The following is a 21,743-nucleotide window of genomic DNA, read 5'->3' as shown; positions in this document are numbered from 1 at the left end:
TAGATCCATTGGATCCTGTTGAACCATCCAGCCTGTGCTAGCATGGAATTTGGATGTTAACCAATGATGATATTTCAAAGGTGATGTGTGATTTAGCAGAATATTTTAAATTAAGGATAAGTAAGGGCTACTAATTGATTTAGGATCAAACTTAGTTGACATCCATTTTGTGTTGGCTTCTTTTATTACTATGGAGAATGCTCAGTTACTTTTTTACTTCCCATGTGTAAAAAACCACTACAAATCTTCCTATTCTGATCTAACTTTGTTTTTTTTTTTTACATAAATCAATAAGTGGAACTGCTCTGAACATGACTGTTTTTTTTTAGGGCTTCTGGGGCTGATGGAAGGGAAAAGGACCAGACACCTGACCCAAATGCATGTAGTGAAACAGAATTTATATAGCAGGTACCTATGGGCCAGGTGTTAGCATTAAACTGGACAACAGATTGAGTCTACCCTAAGAACAGGAAAAGTTCCTCAAACAAGGCTGCAACACAGCCTTTCTTCATCACCATCATCATCATTTAACGTCTATTTTTCAAGCTGGCATGAGTTGGGCAGTTTGACAGGAACTGGTAAATCAGGAAACTGTACCAAGCTCTGCTGTCTGTTTTGGCAAGGTTTCTATGACTAGATGCCCTTCTTGACACCAGCCACTTTGCAGAGTGTACTAGGTGCTTTTTACATAGCAGCAGTGAGGTCACCAAGTAAATTGCATAAGACGCATCAGCTGAATGGGGTGTAGTATTGAGGGACAAAAAAAACGTCTTGCATTAGAGGAGGAAACATAGCGACCTCAGGTGGAGAGAGTGAAGATGATAAAGATGTGATGAAAAGGGGGCAGGGGCTGTATACCCAAGTTGCAGGGAGGTGTATATGGTGAAGTTGATTGGGGATTGGAGAGGGTGAGTGGGTGGGTGAGTTAAAAATTATGAAAGCACTGTAGGAGCTGGTGGGGGGAATTTCATTCTTAAGATTTTAGTTGTCACAAAAGAATGTACCATGCAGTGAGATTAAACCTCAATCTATGTATTTGTAATGTGAAAGTCTTAACCATGCCTGCATTTAGACTGGGTTTTTTTTTGGGGGGGGGGGGGGAAATTGCAGCATAACATCTTCAATGAATCCTGCATTATTTTGTTATTATCTACCATTTACTTCAATTCCTCTGCATTCAGTAACAACTTCATGCATTAATTTTCTGTTGTCCTTTAGTTTGTTATTGTATTTTTCCATGGATTTTAAAAAAACATTTTACTGGTTTCCTTTTGGAGCCTCTATGCATGGCTGGCTATTCAAGGGCTAGAAATAGCAGTCAACTCACTTTCAACTGCACCTTACCATCTTAAAAAAAACACAATGAATGTAGCACACAGTATGCCTGAAAATAAGATGAAATGGTTATGGTTGGAATGCCTTTCATCATAGATTAGTTTGGACTTAATCTTGAAAGTTAATGTGATTATTTAACCTTTTTCATATTTTTAGAATAGAACTCACTCCTGAAATTGCAATCCACCTCTTCAATTTCAATGGAACTGCCTGTATCTCAAGCTGTGAACTTTCATCTTTCTTCTGGAAGATTGACATTATACGAACAATGGTATTTATATCAAATCTTTCCTCTTTTTTTTTTATACAATTTTGTACATTCTTTGTGTTATTTCTCATGACATCCAAAACGGTCAGGGAAATCTAATAATGAGCAAACCAGCAGGTGATTTGTGGTTTGGACTGTTCTTCAGTGAAGGGGGATTCTATCATTATGCCCTGTTTCTCTGTATTGTCTCTGGTTAGACTAAATCCAACTCAAGTCCTTTGACAAATTTGCAACTTCATATCTGACTTACTTAGACCGAAGTACTCCTGCACCAGATGATGCATGGGGAAGTCAAAATACTCAAGTAGGATTGGTCAACAGTCCCCCTCGGTACATCATTCCATCATAGATTTACCAGCTGAAGGCGCCTGTTGATCATCTGGTGCCAGTTCATTTTCGGATGTCCCTTGCACCGTTGCCTCTAAAGGTTTAACTTAAGTACTTGGTTGGTGAGTGTGTTTGTCAGGAGTCCTACATGTCCCAGCCAACTCAGTAGGCACTTGTAGATGGTGATGGACACTGGGTATTGATCTACTCTTCCTCTGAGCTCCTCGTTGTTGATAGTTTTTCATATCTAGCATTAGTGAAATATTTCCCTGTCTTTGCTTCTACAACTGTATGCAGACAAAACTAGTAATTAGGGCTGCCTGGTATTTTGTCATTTCAGTAGAAGACAATTGTCCAAGTGCTGCACAGTAAGATAGAACTCAAGACCAACTCTACATCCACACCACCATGTTTGCACCTATATTAATATTAAATACTTTTTATTACTTTTGTTCTCTCTTTCTCTGACTTTTTTTCTAGTTTAACAAATCAGTTGATCTTTAGCTACATGTTTGGAAAGATAGATTACAAGTCTATAATTCTGGAGATAACTAATTCTTTATTTTTCATTTCCAGCTTAGACGTGTAAATCTTGGAATCTCAAAAGTTATAATCTGTCAAGAAGATTACGAAGAATTGTTTAAGGAACTAGAAAAGTGAGTAATCCACTATATGATATATATATCATCATAATTTTTTTCTTTTGACTGACGTCAAAATTCATTAAATTTTCTTCTAATTTAGTAATTATTGTGTTCTAGTGTAATTTTGTCTTGTTTCAGTCATTAGGCTGTGGCCATGTTTTGGTACTGCCTTGAAGAATTTTTAGTCAAACGAATCGACCCTAGTACTTTTTTTCCTTAGCTTGGTACTGATTCTGTCGATCTCTTTTGCAGAACTGCTAAATTACAGGGATGTAAACACACTAACACCAGTTGTCAAGACAAACACAAGACACACACACACACACACACACACACACGACAAGCTTCTTTCGGTTTCTGTCTACCAAATCATCTGCCATGTGGTTGGGAAGCAACCTTCTTACCATACAGCCATGCCTGCAACTGTAAATTTAAGAAAATATTTCATAAAATTACAATAGAATTAATATCATCGTCATCTAATTTGTTTTGTAAATAGTTTTGTTGGTACTTGCCAACAAGAAACTCTATACATTAGCTTGACCTGTAACTGAATCTCTGTTAAATTACACCCTACTATTTTACGAAAGGAAGGATATGCTTAATAATTTAGTCCTCTATGACTATGCCTGAAGAAAAGATAGGTTGGTTGTGGTTGAAACACCTTTGATAATAGACTGGCTCAGTTGGGAATGGTCTGGAGCAAAACAGCCTGTTTTGGTCTATTCAACTGAAATATAGTGTTTCTTGTGTGACTGTTGTAGGGAATTAGTAATAATGGTACACCTCTCCCATGTGACGAATGGAATAACCTAGTCACTATAAGTATAGAGAAGTACGTGAAGTACCAGGATATGTAGCAGGTGGTCAGAGATAGTCGTATCTTTACTGGTTTTACTAAGTATACTTTATACCAAAGTGGGTGTTATAACAATCCAACATGTTAAGAATGGTGACAAGGATTTCATAAACTTGACAAGGGTTTAAACAACTCTCAGGGAATTAATAAACTCAACAAGGATTTAAACAACTCATGAGGAATTAATAAGCTTGACGAGGGTGTAAACAACTCACGAGGAATTAACAACTCATGAGATGTGAACAAACTCAAAGTTTTTCTTATGTGAATTTTATGAAAAAATTATAAAAGTATGGAAATTTGTTGGCAGGTTTGCTTGAGTTGCAAAAACAGCAACAACAGCAGATACAACTGCAAGAGCAGCAACAATAAATAATATTACAGCAACAAATGCTGCAATTACTGAAGTCATTCAGTTTTTCTTTAACAGTTCCACTCACAAGGCTTGGTAGAAGATACTTGCCCAAAGTGCTGTGCAGTGGGACTGAATCCAGAACCATGTGGTTGGGAATTGAACTTTTCAATCATGTAGCCATAAATTCACACTATTTTCATTTATAATTTTTAACCAGCCAGGAACACTCTACATAAAAGAATTTGTTGTTGATATTTTATTACAAATATTTTACCTATTATTCCCTTCTCTTTTTCTGAAATTAATCCAAATCTATTGTTAAATTATAGATTATTCAAAAATAGGATTAAAAAAATTCCTTCTTTGACAATAACTTATTGAGCTGCTTTTGTTATTCTTTTAGTATTAACTTTAGTGGTTTGAAATCTGGAGATGACCATAAAGATTGGTTGACTTTGTTCCGGCTTGAAGAGTAAGTATTATTTCAATGACTAAAACTTTACAGCTGCTGTTTTTCTATTTGTAAGGAGGGATTATTTTAAGGACTTGGAAATATTTATTAGTTAACACATAAAGACATTTCTTTTTGTTACAGAAAAAAGAAAAAAATGTGTTAGATATTTTAATCAGAAAGAATGATTGGAAGCAGACATCAGATTAATTATTTTTATTTTTTTACAATTATCTTAATTGCTGAGTTGCAAAAGTTTTTCCTGCTACTTATATTAAACTTGAATATACCTTCTTGTATCTCCAACAACTAACATAGATCTCACGACATTGAAACATCCGATTATGTTTGTATGCAAGGGTGTGTGTGCTATTATTTTTAGCTTACAACAAAATTAAAGAATAAAATAGAATAGATTTTAAAATCCTGACAAAATTTGCAAGAGTCATTTGAAATGAAAGCATTTCTTTGAATTGTCAGATAATCCTGGTTAGTTGTTAATTAAGAATTTTCAGCTTTGAAAGGTTTAATTAGATGGTTCTAAAAATACACAAACACTCAGTACATAATCTAATTTATTGGTCACAGATAAAGAAATTTGTCAATCTTTGCAAAAATTTAGATTTACTTCTTTAAAAGTTGTGTAATCTTGCATGGTACCCTATCAGTAAGTTCTTTATTATGTTAAATATGTTGTTGATTTCTTTATTTCTTTCAGTGTCCCTCTGGTTTTAGAAACTTTTTGTCATCCTTCTGCTGAGTTAAAAGCAGCTGTTAACAAAGCAATCCAAGAGTTTGAGCCCGATGATAATTTTTGGAAAGTAGGTAACCAATTAGTCAACTAAGTGTTCATCATTTGCTTTTATTTCTGACTGGTGACATAAGTTAAGATTTCAAAATAGTAATTTTGTTTACTGTGAGAAATTTTAAATTAAATACAATCTATTTATTTACTGTTGATATTTTTTTCTAATGAGGAAATTGTCTTATAAAGCAAATGCTGCAGCTTGTACTGCCTAAATTAACCTAATTCTCTTTAAAATTGTCTGTTATATTTATAGTATTCTATTATTAATATGTAAACATATGCAGTCAACATCTGTCAGCTGCATCTATCAGGTTGGTTTATTGTGTGTGCTAATGTTGTAATTATTTTGCACAGTTGTATATAGTCAGGTCTAGTTAAAGTGACTAACAATTTGATGTTGAACACATGTTCTCGATGTACTGTTTAGATAAAAGTAAGCAATGAGATACAGTTATAAAGATGTTTGAAGTCTTGAACTTACGGTTTTGAACTTGTTTAATTATTTTAAACACAAAAATTAGTAGCAAAGATTTACACTTTTAATATTCAGATAACATTAGAAGGAGGTTAATAAATACTTAAATCTTTCTTGGTAATGCTGAAGGAAAAAGTTATGACTAATATAGTTAATTTGTAGGTGACACTAAGACTGAACATACATACACAAACACACACACACACACATGCAGGGGTTGGACAAAAGAATGGCAAAACCTTAAAATTTCAAGCAAATTTATTTTAAAATGGGGTAGGACTGCCTTTGACAGTAATTACAGCTTGAATTCTATGAGCTATGGACTTGTACAAAGTTTGAATTGTTTCCAAAGGAATTTTTGTCCATTCTTCAGCTAAAGCAGTCTCCAGTTTTTGCAGTGATGATGGGGGGGGGGGGGGGGGATATTGATTCCTTACTTATTTTTCTAAAATGCACCATAAATGTTCAATAATATTGAGATCTGGGGACTGTGGTGGCCAGCTAAGATGTTCAACTTCACTAGAATGTTCCTCATGCCATTCAGCAACAACTTTAGCTGTGTGAATTGGTGCATTATCATCCTGAAAGATTGCCTCTCCCTCCGGAAAAAGTTCAGCAACCATAGGATGAATTTGATCAGACAAAATGCTTAGTCTTGACTAATAAATCTGCCATGAAGGGAAACCATTGGGCAGGTGGATTTCCAAGATATAGCCCCCCCCCTCCTGATCATCACAAATCCTTCTCCATGTTTAACAGGTGGAAGAAGACAGTCTGCGTCAAATGCTTCTTTTGGCTGTCTCCACACATATACTCGGCCTGTGGTCATAATTAAGGTAAAGGATGACTCATCCGAGAAAATAACATTCTTCCACTGCTCTAGGGACCAATTGTGTACGTTTTTACTCCACTCTAAATGCTTTGCAACATTTCTTTTTGAAAGGAGTGATTTTCTGATTGCAGCCCTCCTGTGAATTCTGGCTTTGTGCAGCTCCCGGCGAACAGTTTTTGTGGAAACTGGGTTCCCGAGATGGTCATTAAGCTCTGCAGTAATTTTGGGAGCTGTACTTTTGTGATCCTTTCTAACAATTTGCATAAGAGTCCGACGGCCCCTATGTGAAAGTTTTGGTTTCCTTCCAGAATTTTGTTTCGACGAGGAGGTTTTTCCCTCTTTCTTCAAGGCTGTCATTACTTTAGAGACAGCACTTCTTGATACATCAAACATTTCAGCTGTTTCCATTAGGCTAGCACCTGCCATACGAGCACCAACAATTTGACCTCTTTGAAAGTCTAATAGATCTGTCATTTTAATGAATTTTAATTACCTTTTTCTGATGATATCTGAAAAGAAACAGCAAGTTTAGCAAAACATATTAAGCAACACTAATAATAAATCAAAAAACAAAAATAAGCTTTTGACAGTTTTATAGATATTTCAAAATTTTGATGCTAGGTGTTTCCATTATTTTGTCCAAACCCTGTATATATTTTTTTTTTGTACGGAACTCTAAGCCCTGGAGTTATTCCTGTAGCTCTCAACTTAGGTAAAAATATATTTGTATATGTACATGTGTATCTTTTAGTGGGAAAACTGAAAAATTGTTTTTGAAACAATCTTTTGCAATATTTGTTCTGCACCAACTTACAATATTCCCTTGTTACTCTCATCATCAGAAAGGTTGTGAACCAGTAGTTGTTCTGTGGAAATTTATAACAAACATTACTTGTTGACAAATTGCAATATATAATAAATGTGATTTTCAATTCAGTATCTTTGCTTCTACTATTTAACATAGGTTTAATATTTTTATCTTAATTTATTGTAGAATAACAGTGCAAGGAGTTCTCTCAAAAAAGTGTCTGATAGCTCAACTCTTAATATGGTAAAATGTACTTCACCTGTCTCCATCCCTACAAATAAACTCTCAAATCAAGTCCAGCATCTCTCCGTCAAAAATAAGGGACAATTGAATTTGAGTAAGTCTGCTTCCCCTCCTAGTCTTCGGTCACAATGGAGCTCTCCTTCCCAAGAAATCAAATTTAAAGCTGGCTCTCTCGAGGCTGTACCTTGGCTGCGGCATTCCAGTGCTTCAGGAGAAGACATGAAGACCATCAATTACAATTTGACTATTTTCCATAAGCAAAGGTAAACCTTTTTTCCTATATGCCCAAGTAGAATTTTTCCCCTGATAAATTTATTATATATATATATATCATTCATTTTACATCTTTTTTCCATGCTAGCATGGGTTAGACAAATGTCATTTGGGGTATAGTTTCACAGCCAGATGCCTTTCTTAGAGCTAACCTTTTTGGTTGTAAGTAAATAATCAAAGTACAAAATCACAATACAAAATTATGTATGCGTGTGTGTATAAATATGTGTATATATACATAAGTTTGTATATATGTCATATATATATATATATATATATATATATATATATATATATATATATATATCCAATATTGTTATTGTTCTTTTAGTAAACAAATAAACAAGTAAATTGACACAATACAATGTCTGCAAGTTGATGAATACCACCTATTCCCCTCCATTTTCTTATTGCTATATATATATGTATATATGTATGTATAAATATAAAACCTAAGTGGTTCTCTTCCTTTATTTCCTTTTCAGACAACGAATTTTAAACAGATTAATGAAAGATCCCAGTGATTATGAAAACTGTGTAAAAGAATTAGAAGATGTTGAAGATAAATTGCAGAAGTTGAATGAACTACTAATTAAACTCAGTCCCACTGTTGAAAACCGTGACCCACCTGGTAACTCTCTTCTCTATCTTCCTGTACTAGTCATTATTCTTCTGCAAACACATTTTCATTTTTCTTATTTACATTGCTGTTTTGGGGGCTTTTTTTTTTTTTTCTTTTTGAATTCTTTTATTGTCTTGAAACTGCAATGTCATACTTTTTAAATTTTTATTGTTTTATGAATCTTAAGGTCAGAAGTGTATTGTGGTATTCATGCATTTCTCTCAAGAAATGCATGAATATGGAATGTATGAAATGAAATGGTTTCAACTAGTAATTAAAAATGTATCACCAATAAACTAATGAGGGAACGTCCACGTGAATACATGATCTACTAAAATTAGTTGCTACAAATCTTCAATTTATTTTTCACTATCTTTATTTAAATGTTTAGCATACAGATTATTCTATTAACTGTTATGCTTATTTATTCACATTGTTTTACTCTAATTATGCATTACCTTGTGACTTTGAGATTTCGATGATGTGATTGCTTATTTTTAGAATGACATTGTGATGTATGTGTAAGAGGCCTGATTTGGCTAGTTAGAAGATAAAACGAGTAGAATATTTTAGCCAGGTACAGTCAGTTTAAATGCTAAAGGGTTAAAAGAAAGAACACATTAGATAATAACGTTTGAAAAAAAGAAACAAGATGGTCATGGCCGGAATACTGAATGTCATAAATCAACTCAATTGTAATTGACCTGGTACCAAACAACATTAATTCACTTAATAATTTCCATTGCTGTTAATGCTTGACACAGTTTTCATTTATTACAAATCATTTCAATCTTAATTAACAAGAAGTTGTTGATATCTTAAGGGGTCATAGAATTTTAAAATTGTCTATGGATCAAACTTTTTGACCTCTCATAACTTAGAAGCACAGGCATAGCTATGTGGTTAAGAAGTCCATCTACTGAACGTTCTCTAGTAATGGAAGAGTGATGACATGCGCTGACCTAACCTGTTGGAAGCACACAGTAAGTTAATTTCATCTGTCGCCTATACTTCAAACTATGCAGTTCTGAATAGTCATCTGTGAGGTTATGGATAGAAGCTCCATTGGCAATGAGGAAGTACAAGGAGATAGCAATCATCTGTAAAGGTGGAGCAATCAGTATATATATGTATGTTTGTATCTCTTTATTTTGACTTAGCATGTCTGTTGTAAATGAGTATCACTTTCATACAAGCAGTGTCATTCATTTCCATTATTCTGCAAAAACCATGTCTGACCATGGGACAATGTTACCTTGCTTAGAGACAATTGAGGCAGCAGGAAGGGTATCTGGCCATAGAAAATCAGCCCCAATGAAACTCCATTTGGCTCCAGCAGGCATAGATCTAACAAGTATCATGTAAGGAAAAGAAAAACTTGATAAGGAACTTGTCATGTACATTTGTGAACATCTGGAATATCTGTCAGCTTGGCATGACTGCCTCATTTAAAGATACTGAGAAAGAAAATATCTACAGAAACCCAATAAAGCCTACAACCTTTGTCTTTGGGTTGTAGATTTACATTCATACCTATAACCATCATTTTACAAAACAATTTAACGATAGGTTTAGTGGGGCTGATGAAAAAGCCTCAATATGGTTGTTTCTTAGCTCATAATAGCTGCCAAATTTCCTTCATATCATCTTTATAAGAAAAGGATAATAGGTCTTAGATTCACTGCCTGAAATTAATTGAATTGTCACTACTAGAACATTTTTGCTCATAGATTTCCTTGATCAGGGCTGACCTAGGGTTCAACAACAACAAATTATGTAGATAGCAATGTTGAGGTTCCTTATAGTTTTTATTGATATTTCACTTTCAAGTTCAAATCTTTGAGTTGAATTTACCTTTCATCCTACCAGTAAGATGTTATGGCTAATTCAATCAATTATATTTTGGGTCAGCAGAAACATAGTGCTAGATTTTACTCTCTTAGTCTTTACCTATGTCCTATCACGTTGTGAGCTCACATCTTGCCGAAGTTGACCTTTCCTTTCATCTCTCTGGGATAAAGTAAAGAAGTTCTAGTCATATATTTGAATTTGAGTAAATCAGCTCAGTTGCCTCCCTACCACATTTTTGACCTTGTGTCCTTATTTAAAACTCATATTATTTGTAGAGTAAAAAATTTAATGATAAGCTAGACTAATTACCTTGTGGTGTTTAGTTTGGTTCATCCTGTGTTAAAAATCCATGCAGGGTTGATAAAAATAAGTACCATTCATGGACTGGAGGCCCAAATATACTGACTACAACTCTTTTTCCCAAAATGTGTGGCCCTGTGCCAATGTTAAAAATCATTACTATTTGCAGGAAGATCCCATTCACCATACCACCAAAGCCAGTCTAACCACAGTGGCTCCCCATCAAGTAGTCTGGGTCTTTCTCCAAGAGATACACGATCAACATCTCGTTCACCCAGTTCGTCTCCGGTAAACATGAATTCTTTTTAACATTATTTTGATATTATGTTCATCATTAGCTCTACTTTTATAGTAAAGTTGTTTAGAAAGGCAAGGCATTAAATTTCTTTGGAGCCTCTCAAATTTCATTAGGCCATGAACATAATGCATTTAACCATGTTTACTATTTTTATTCCTTTTCTATACAAATAGATTCAATGGAATTCTGAATATTTGTTTTATTGTATTTTACATACTACAGTATTTGATGGCATGAAAGATGCACAAACATATTAGATGTACCCCAATTTCAACAGCACATATTTAGGAAAAAAGATTTTAGTGCATTCAAGCAGGTGATATAGACCTGATTTCATATATAGGACCCAGAGTGAATTTTTTGAGACTTTTAAAGAAAATAGTGCATCTTATAAGCCATCGAATACAGTATATGCATTTCTTTTTAGCTGAAACTTCTTGATACCATTGTTTCTATTGAGAAAAAGTAATGCCTTTAATTGCCATGAATGTTATCATCAGCTGGAAACAGTTCAGATATTTTTATTATTTTTGTCATTCTAAGAGTGGCAGATGGACAGAATCAGTAGAGCGTTATTTAGTTATATCTCATTATGTTCTGAGTTCAAATCTCATTTGACTGTTTGTTCTTCCAGTGTTGGCTTTAACTTTGATTCTTCCAGGTTTGACTTTGTTTTCCTTTCATCCAGATTGACTTGATTTTTCTTCCTTCATTCCAAGTCTGTTTTGCCGCTCAACTCTTCTAAGGTCAACTGAATAAAGTACAAGTACTGGGATCAATCTAATTGACTGTTCTCTCACAACATCTGTGGCCTTGTGGCTATTTTAGTAATTCTTTGAAATTTGGATTCTTAAGATTTTGATTTATTAATAACATCTAAGCGTAATAATAACCTGAACCATTCAGACTATTGGCCTTATCCTTTGTATTCCTGCTTACATTAACCTTTTATAATATTCAGGTTTCTCTGTCCATTGTATTGCTTATTTATTAATATTGTTTTGAATTAATCATGCATTATTTTGTAGCTTTGAGATTTCAATAATGGATATGTGCAAGAGCCTGAATCTGGCCACTTTGAACATAAAACAGGTAGAATGTTAGGGTCGGATATGGCCGGTTTAAATACTAAAGGGTTAATTTTCATTGCATTCATCTTCATATATCCTCTTCTCTCTTCCCCCTCTCTCCCAGTTCATGTTTTACATTTATGTATATGGCCAATGTAATTCTTTAATATACCAGTACAACTAGCTGAAAATGAATATCACTTTGTAGGATAAATATGCCAATGAGAGCAGCTTCCCTAAAATTGGCAAATAGTTTAATCTCTAATACTGAATTCAACATGTCTTGTGGGTTTGTATTGATATTGGCTCCTCTGTACTTAAACACTCCTGTGTTATTCCTACTGTTGTATTTCATGGAATTTGGTGGTGATTGTTTAACCCTTAGTTAAATTCATTCAAGCTGTGACTGTTCCATTTTAATTTCAGACAGTATATCTAGGATTACAGTATCCAAAGTGTTCTTCTTCTTGTAAGGGTGTAGATATAACTGTAAGGCAGCAAGCTGGCAGAATCATTAGAATGCCAGGCGAAATGCTTAGTGGTATTTCATCTGTGTCTATGTTCTGAGTTCAAATTCCACTGAGGTCGACTTCACCTTTCATTCTTTCAGGGTCGATAAATTAAGTACCAGTTACATACTGGGGTTGATCTAATCAACTAGCTCCCCAAAAATTTCCGGCCTCAGGCCTAGAGTAGAAAAGAATATTAAGTTAGCTGTACCCTTACCATAGTATTTAATTATTGCTGCAAAAAAACATTGATAACAACCTTTGCTTGAATTACTGTAGATTGCTTGGAATAATATAGAATTGTTACCTAGGAGGCCGATTTCCTAATAATTCAGCAAGTGGTTGTAGTGTAGCCCAAGGTCAGCCCTGATCAAGCAGACATTTGACAAAAGGCATTCCAGTTATGACCATTATGTCTTTTTAGGGTTTATAATGTAAGACTATATTATCTAATATGTCCGTTCGTTTTTTTTTCAAGATGGGGGGTGGGTGAGATGTGAGGATGGTTTGGCTGCTATTTTTAGCAGGTAGAACAATTACATAGACTGCCATACTGTTTCTCAGAAGCATAAACAAGTTGATTGTAACAATAGTAAATATAGTATTTCTTATCTTTACTTAGAAAACTTCAGCAGACATTATTTGATTTAGAAGCTAGCAACATAAACGTTAATGAATTTTATACTAGACTGCTTACTACTTACAAACCTGAAGTCCTACTCATTAAAGCATATTTGTCTATGTGTAATGTTAATGTGATGAATAAACTAAGGGGAAAACTCAGATATAATCGAAGTTAGTGTGCAATAAAGAAGACTGTGCTGATGTAGATATGTGATGTGTGTGGAGGATACCAGTTGAATAGTGAGTGGAACACTGAGTACTCCATGTAGATAGAGCCTGTCTGAGGAAGGGCAGGGACAAGATTTATAACAAAGTATCAAAGACTTATCTCAGGAGGCTGGATCTTATGGAGGAAATGACAAAGAGCTATGACTTGTGACAAGGTGATGTGCTGAGGAGGACCTGCCCAACTCATGCAAGTATGGAAGGACAGATGTAAAAATTATGATGGTGGTAGTGGTGAAGATTGTATCTATATTCAGGTCTCTACTGACCATTGTCTTCATATTAAGCCCATCTACTCCTTTACTTGTTTCAGTCATTTGACTGTGGCCATGCTGGAACACCACCTTTAGTCGAGCAAATCGACCCCAGGACTTATTCTTTGTAAGCCTAGTACTTATTCTATCCGTCTCTTTTGCCGAACCGCTAAGTTACGGGGACGTAAACACACCAGCAACGTGCCTGAGTGAAGGTAACTGGAGACCAGCCAGCTCTGAGAAGCAAAAGTTGCTGATGTAGCAGTAGAAAAGGCAATGAGAAGAGACAGCATATCTATGGGCCAGTGTTCAGAGTGTGTCTGTGAGCAACTTCATGCCAATCAGCCAAGTAGACTTTTTTTGGATGTAGCTTAGGGTAGGGTCAGCAGTAGCAACTGTCCCAAGTGTGAAAGCAGTACTTTGTGGACTTCCCTTGAGCTTTGTAGTGGTTTAAGTATTTTCATTTCAATCGTTTACAAAAGACGCATTTTGTAAGAGCATTACATTCCATTTAATTGACCATTCTGTGAGTACTTATTTTACTCTAGCTGTATTAGAATTCAGTACTAAGACAACACAAGACTAAATACTATAAAGCATTGAGGCACACTCATGATTGTATGGCTAAGAAGTTGTCTCTGTAACCACAAAATTTCGGTTTCCATCTCACTGCATATCATCTTGGGCAAGTGTCTTCTACTATAGCCTTAGACTGACTGATGCCTTCTCAGTGAAACTATAGATGCAAACTGTGTATGCACGTGCATTTGTTTATATATTTTCTGAATATTGTGAGCTACAAGCAGTGATGCTGTTATCCTTTCCCCTGTCAACGAATTGTCTGCTGGATTTGCAATTTTGAAGATGTGTAAAATTAGAGATCCTTACATGAAAATCATTTGGCTGTGAAACAATGCTACAATAATATGCTCATATAACTCCTGCTAGTAATGAAAAAGGATATAAGAAATGAACAAATGAATATAAATGTGTGTTTATTCTTCACATTAGCATTAATGTTGCCTGTAAACAAAATGTACAGCAATAGTTTGATGTGAAATAAAGTATCTTTCTTGGAGACAGGAAGGACATCTGGCTAAAAGAATAGATGTTTCATTGATCCCATGCCAGCATGGAAAAAGTGGGCATAAAATTGAAATGTCAATTTGTTTCTAATTCCACCAACATGTTCTCAAATTCCAATATATTATGTGAATTTATTGATTGTAGAAAGATGAAAATTAAAGATATTTTTTAAAAAGATGCATATAATTTTAATTATTTTTACCTTTTATAGTAAGCGTTGTATTAACATCTAATTCTGTTTTCAAATTGGAATTTCTTCTTGTTTTCTAGGTTCCTGAAAATGTTCCTTTGACTCCAAAAATTCTCAATCAGATGTTAGACTCCCAGTATGCTGCTATGTTTGCTGCTTCTGGAGCAGCAGTAGCATCCAATGAACACTTTCTTGCTATTGGTCAGAATTCATATCCTAGTGGACATCCTTTTAGCAACAATTCCTCCCAACTTTCAGAAAGACCCTATAAACTGAGCTGCAGCCCGACAGCAAGAAATAATTCTAACAAGCTTTCACCTTTACTGTTACCTGGTTTGTATCCTTTACTGCGAGAGCAGATTGCTTCTACTTCCTCAGTAGGGTATGGCACAGGTTTGCTGGGTGTGACTCAATCAGCTAACTGCTTGTCTACTAGAACATTTAACTCTACCAGTCCATCTCTATCTCCCAAACATGTGCCCTTCAGGAGTCCCTCTCCACTGACTTCCATACCTGCTTCAAGCAATGCAAACAGCACCAAAAATGGCCATGTTTAATGTTTACTACTACTACTACTACTACTACTACTACTACTACTACTGTATGTGTTTTTATCTTGGGTATTTGTCAATTACCCAAGCAGTTTTTATAGTTAGCCAATGAAATGTTGTAGTTTAATTTTTTTTCCACACTGAAATTTAAATATATAAACAATGGGATTATTTGTTATTAGATTTACAAAACTCCAAACATATTTTCATAATACCTGATTGTTACTTTTTTTTTTTGTTTTTTTTTTTATAGGTTCTAGAATGTTTAAGGTTTTCCAATATATGCTAAACCTACCTGTAATAGATAATATTTTGGAGTTGCAATAAAAACCTGAACAGCAAAACAGTTGATAGAAAACCAAATGAGTGGGGATCATTACCGACTGAGAATGTGCAGAAAAGTAACAATGACAAACTTATTTGAGTAAATTTTTTGCTTGAAGCAAAAGAATTTAATTTTTCATTTTAGGAATATTATTTTCATTTTTGCAATTTTAAAATAGATACATCAATTAAATCAAATCATGGTATTTATCTGTTAATTTTATGCTTCTATGTTCTCTATTAATGTACAGAATATGTTGAAACATTTCAGTTAAAACTATAGATTTTATTTTAGCACAAAGTATTACATAGTATGTTTTTGAAAATTTGTAACACAGACTTTGATTTATTGTTAACTTACTAATGTTAGAATCTTAAAACTATTATCCTCATTATTACATTCTTTTCATTCTGTGACAAATTCCATAGAGAAATAATTTGATTACTTTAACAAGCGTTGTTGATACAAGTTATGTTTGGATTAAAAGTTTCAGTTGGCTTCACATTTTGCATGATAAAACAGAAAGGAAAATATGCTTGATATTTTTGTAGAATATTTTCAATTTTTTCTTGTCACTTTTGTTTCCCCTGAAAATATATTAAACAATTATTTTCTAATCAAAATTTTTCGTCCACTCCTCTCATTTTCATGCTTTTAAGCATTTTCTTATTTACTTCATTTATTGCATCTTCAGGTTCTATTGCCAAGACACTTTGAAGTTCATTATAAACATGTAAATTTAGTGATTTTGATAAGCCCTTCAAAAATTTATATTACGTATGTGTGGGTTTTTTTTTTTTTTTTGTTAAACACAGATTTAAATATCATTTGATAATGAATAAATTGGTCTGGCTGTGACTTAACATTTGTTATCTTAGAATGGCAGTTTTATATTGTTAATTTTGCAAATCACAATTATTATTCAAACCTAGTTTACTGGTACTCTGGGATGGCATAAATTTGTTTTGCTGGTAAACTTCCTCTTTAAAAAAATTCATTCTAAGATCATTTCATGTAAAAACACTGGTGGGCAATTGTCTTTCATGTTAATTTAATTATTTTGCTATTTCTTGTTATATTAGAAATTATTCCTGAAGCACTGGCTGAAGCTTGAAAGCTGTGATATTCTAATGTGCCATTTAATTATTTAAATGCAATGTATTTATTAAAATTAATATTTTTTACAGATAACTGTCTCTCTTTGTATTAGCTGTTAAAAAAAGAAAAAATATTTCTATGTAGCTTTACATTTTCAATTTTTTTATTTGTTTCTCACATTGATGAAATAAGGTGTATTTAAATTTTTTACTTCAATTTCTACTTTTTTTATTCTATATAAATTACTGTATTTGTGAAGTTATCACAAACAGCTGCTATGGAATGAAAGAGGTAGCATTACTAATTTCTGCAAAAAGACCTTATTTACATCAACTACTGGCAGCTTATTTTCCAGCTAATATATGCTTATTTTTTTTATTATCATTTTTCTAAGTATTTTTTTCCTTTTTTCGCACAAGTGCATATGTATGTATAATTTTGAAATGTTTGGAGATAAACAGAGTAACAATTTTCTAAATTACTTTAAAATACATGTTAATATCTTGATAGAACATCATATAATTTGATGGTTTAAGTGTTTTCAGTTGATAAATATTTGCATCAATAGGTGATGGTAGATTGTATAATGTCATTGTAATTGATATTAAGCAGTAATGTAACATAGTTTTGTCATAACTATACTTTTGATTTTAAAATAGTAGGGTTATTTGTCGTAAAATAGTTTATCAAAACTTATCCCCATCTCCCAAATTTTTATCTCATTTAACTTGGTTCATAGACCCACTTTGGAATAATTTATTCAGGTTGTTGTAGGTGACATAATTGGTGTTGTAAGAAATACCTCATGTCAGTTCACCCTCTGTGACTACCTAGAATGCCAGAGATGTTACAACTAAATTTTATGAAGTACCAATAACGATTTAGCCATTAAGATATTTTGCATCCTTATCTGAGGAGTAACATAGCTGTTAAAGTTTCAACCCACATCCTAAATTTATCCTGTAAAAATAACTTTGTTCCACTGCTTTTTAACTTTTTTGAAATTATAAGCAACTAGTGAACAATTTTACTGTTGAGAAGGGCAGAAATATAAAGTTAAGTTTCAACAATATATATATATACATATATATGTTTCTCTAAGATCTTCTTTAGACAACTTTTTGTGTGTCCTTGTAAGAAATGTTGTATACTTACAATGACCATTTGACATTGGTCCCTATCTTTGACAAAATCAAAAGCTTCTTTGAATCTAATTTGACATCTTATTAGATTATCATTAACTTCTAAAACATATAACTAGCAAAGGTTCCATCTATCTGATCTGTAGCTTGATTTTTGTATATTTTAAAGAGGGGACAGTTGTAGAAGTTGGTCCTCAAGTATGTGTAATGAAAACAAATCTTTCAAGATAAAAGCTAATTGAGTGCTCTACACAAACTATATTTAATATTTTCATTCGATGTATTGCTTACATAGCTTTCTAAAACATTGACACTTTTAATTCATGGATTTTGTTATCAGTGACTAGCTAATTGTCATATTCAGAGGAACTAATTAGATGTTGATCCCTTTTCATTTGAAATCTTTTATGGCATTCTAGATTGGGATAGTTCTATTTATACAATTTGGGGGAAGCTGGGGATTTTTGTAGTACTTTTTTTTTTCTTCTTTCTCATATTTAAATCTGTTTGTCTCCTCCTCACTTTTGAGATTTTTTCAATAAAAATTTATCAATTAGCATTGTTTGTCTTCTATATTACCTTAAATTATTTTGTGTGTAAATGAATCTTATTCAAATTCATTAGTAAGAATTGCTATAGTTACCTCTTAGAGTGTGGTAGGAATATATAAAGGATTTTTCCTTACCTTTTAATTCTTTAGATTACTCTGTCAAATATAATGCTTATTTATTTGCATGGCTTTGAATTAATCATTCATTATTTTGTAGCTTTGAGATTTTGATAATGTGATAGTGTATTTTTAGATTGACATTGTAGGGTAGATGTAAGAGCTGGATCTGGCCTTATTGAACATAAAACCGGTAGAATATTTGGGCTGGATATCATCATTGTCAGGCTGGTTTAAAAGCTGAAGGGTTTAAGGTTAAAAAAGTCCTATACAATATACATATTCTGGAATAAGGCACACAATCAGAGTAGATGAAAAACTTATATCTAAAATAAAATTACACTTCAGACACATCCTAAACTTTGCCTTTGGATCTGATCGCTTTGGCTTCAATAATGTTATATAACCAATATTTAATTAAAACTGTTGAAAACAGAAATACCTATTCTGTTGAATCCTGAAATAATGTTAGCACGTTACTACTCACCAGTTTCTTTTTAGGATTTAACAGATGATCAATTATTGCATGATACAGACTTTGACTTCATCCCTGAAAAGTACTTGACTCAGTTAGAAAGAGCAGTGTGATACCTGTCACTTTTTGCCTTACATTCCTATAGCCATTACACCAAGTCAGTTTGTATAGGAAGTGTGCATATGGGTCAAATATATTTCTAATCTTGACACTTTACATGTATATATCAAGTTTTATCAAAGACCAATAAGTAGAAAGGTTTGGCATTTTATGGCCATTGTTTTTGCTGTTAATTCATGCCAGTCTACTCCTGTACATTGCTTTGTCACTTGTAACAGATCTTCTGTAATTGATATACTCAAAATTTTGGAATTTTTTTTTTTTTTTCTCCTATTGTTAATCACTTGATATCATGGACTGGGTGTATTCCATTATGCCACTAGTACTAAAAAGGTTATTTGCATCAGAACTTAAATATCCCTTCAACCTTTATTAGGGATTACTACTTAAATAGGTTGCTTTTGCTACCATTTACACGGATATTTCTCCATTGTGCTTATAGCCATATCAGGTTGAATGCACCGGTTTAGGGCAATGAGCTGTCAGAATGCTTTAGCTGGGCAAACTGCTTAACATCATTTTGTCTATCTTTAAATTGAAATTCTCCTGAGGTCAGCTTTGCCTTTCATTCTTTTGGGGTTGATAAAATAACTACCAGTTAAGCAGTGGGGTCAATCTAATTGACCGCTCATAAAATTGCTGGCCTTGTGCTAAAACTTGAAACCAATATTTTTCCAATGTGATTAGGGCGGAACCTTGTCTTGTACTGTCTGGTTGCATTCACTTGAGCTGAGAGGCCATGCTTCTCCAATATAAAAGTTTTTAGCTACGATAGGAGCTGGTAATGTGAAGTTATTTCTGTTGTTTCCCAATTGAAGGACTTATAGTAAAGAGACACCACGATGTGTCAAGGAGAGGGGTTTATTTAGCTATCAAAGAATTTGTCATGAAGGGCTAATAGCAGCTGAGTCTGAGTTGTTACGATCAATAGTGGGGAAAATAGGGTGTACCTACACATTTGCATCCTCATATTTAAATGTCTTAACTTTTACACTCTTTCACTTCTCATCATGAGTCATTGTCATTTTTGTATACATTCTTCCATCCTTATACAGGATGAACAGAAATGTTCCAGCCCCAACAGCTCTTAATTTGCTGTTGTTTTTCGTCCCATTTATGAGGCTCAATATCATAAGATCAGACTCAATATCATAAGATCAGACTTCACTTCTTCTCCCTCTTTCACAGTCCTGTCCTTCATTCAAAGCAAAAACTTTTTTATTACCAAGATAATATCTCAGAACTTTTCTCTCCCTCTCCTTAGCTAGCTACTATGCTTCCACACAACTGATTGGGTAACAAGTTGTCATGTTTCCAGCATGCCTTTTAAGTAGTAGCTGAGAGACTATATTTCTTTGGTTTTCTTACTGCTAACTATTCCTGTGTATCAACCTGTCTGACCCCGCTTTATCTTTTGCATTAGTAACTAGTATACAGTTGTTTATTCAGTTTCTGCATATCGAGCATTGTGACTTGTAGCACAGTTCTGTTTTGTTTCCTGCCGTGACTTTTGTCATTGCTACTTCACCTCTGGGACTTTCCCTCAAATTCAACTGATTTGGCTATTAGAACTAGGTTGTGAGTATACAGGAGTTCTCACGAGTGACCATGTCATTTTACTGACAGCAACCTTATATGTGGCTTGCAAAGCTCTCATTAGCCATTTATCTACTACTAGTTTATTCAGTGTGGTACCCTATTGAAGGCCAAGAAGTTAAGGAATGGTAGGTATAAATGGTTATTTCTTTGCATAGAACTTCTGTTTGAGAGAGAGAGCATAGACTGTTCCAAATCCTTGCACAAATCTAAACTACATTTCATCTCTGCTGAGATCAATGAAAATAATAAATACCAGTAATAAAGATGTCAAATCAATCATCAAAAATTAGCTCTTTGTTAATGAGTATTCTCCTGCAGAAATCAACTGTGCTTTGTTAATAAATTCAAATAAAATAAAAAATTTTTTAAAATTAGATTTCTGTAACAAAACTCTCTGCAATGGGTGTGAAAGCTGATCTTTTTAACTGGTTGGAGTCCTTATTCTCAGCCAAAAAGAGTAAGTCGTGGTTCTAGGACAGCATTCTTCACTCTGTCATCTGGTGTACTGCAGGGATCTGTTCTTGGTCCCCTTTTGTTTGTTGCATACATTAATGACACATGCTGAAATATGCAAATGACATCAAGCTGTACCTTGAGATCATCATCCAGTGTTTTAAATCTGGGTTTTGTCCCCATTAACAGGAGGGCCAGATATACCGCAATGCCATGGCAACCACCCTCACACCATCTCGCCATGTTTTGGTTGTCCTCCCAAACTCCTCCTCCACGTTTTCCTTGGTCTACCTTGATTTCTCAGTCCATTTACCTCAAACTCAAGTACCGTCCTCAGAACATGCTCCTCAACACATGCCCATACCACTGCACTCCATTTGCCCTTGCTAGCCATTCCACCGATTCTTCCAACCTCGGCATCCCCATCAAGTTCTCAGTCCTTCCTCTTATCAAACAGCTTCACTCCACACATTTCTCTCTTGGTTCTTCTCAAAATTGCCATCTCTCTCTCCCTCAGATACCATGTCTCACACCCGTACAGCATTGCAGCTCTCACGCAACTCCTATAGAACCATCCTTTCATCTTCAATGAGAACCTTTTCCCCA

General features: G+C 34.0%; 1 protein-coding gene across 14 annotated transcripts in view; it reads left to right on the top strand.

Moving 5' to 3' along the window:
• The window catches only part of LOC106868430 (tudor domain-containing protein 5), an 89,986-nt gene extending 71,606 nt beyond the window's left edge, over positions 1-18,380 (top strand). For 7 of the 14 annotated variants that reach the window (XM_089360617.1, XM_052971691.2, XM_089360632.1 and 4 more), the window contains 8 exons: positions 1,492-1,606; positions 2,507-2,586; positions 4,192-4,260; positions 4,958-5,060; positions 7,349-7,668; positions 8,164-8,309; positions 10,621-10,739; positions 14,788-15,397. In XM_089360617.1, the coding sequence (XP_089216743.1) occupies positions 1,492-1,606; positions 2,507-2,586; positions 4,192-4,260; positions 4,958-5,060; positions 7,349-7,668; positions 8,164-8,309; positions 10,621-10,739; positions 14,788-15,264 (1,429 nt within the window). In that variant the 3' untranslated portion in view covers positions 15,265-15,397. Of the gene's footprint in view, positions 1-1,491; positions 1,607-2,506; positions 2,587-4,191; positions 4,261-4,957; positions 5,061-7,348; positions 7,669-8,163; positions 8,310-10,620; positions 10,740-14,787; positions 15,398-15,511 lie in introns of those variants that run through there. The other 7 variants (XM_089360644.1, XM_089360647.1, XM_089360641.1 and 4 more) reach the window with 3 other exon arrangements.
• Positions 18,381-21,743: the final 3,363 nt, after the last annotated feature.

The sequence above is a fragment of the Octopus bimaculoides genome, chromosome 1 (assembly GCF_046866305.1).
Source record: "Octopus bimaculoides isolate indiv1 chromosome 1, ASM4686630v1, whole genome shotgun sequence".
NCBI lineage: Eukaryota > Metazoa > Mollusca > Cephalopoda > Octopoda > Octopodidae > Octopus > Octopus bimaculoides.
The sequence above is the reverse complement of the archived record's forward strand: the minus strand, read 5'-3'. Positions and strand labels throughout refer to the sequence as shown.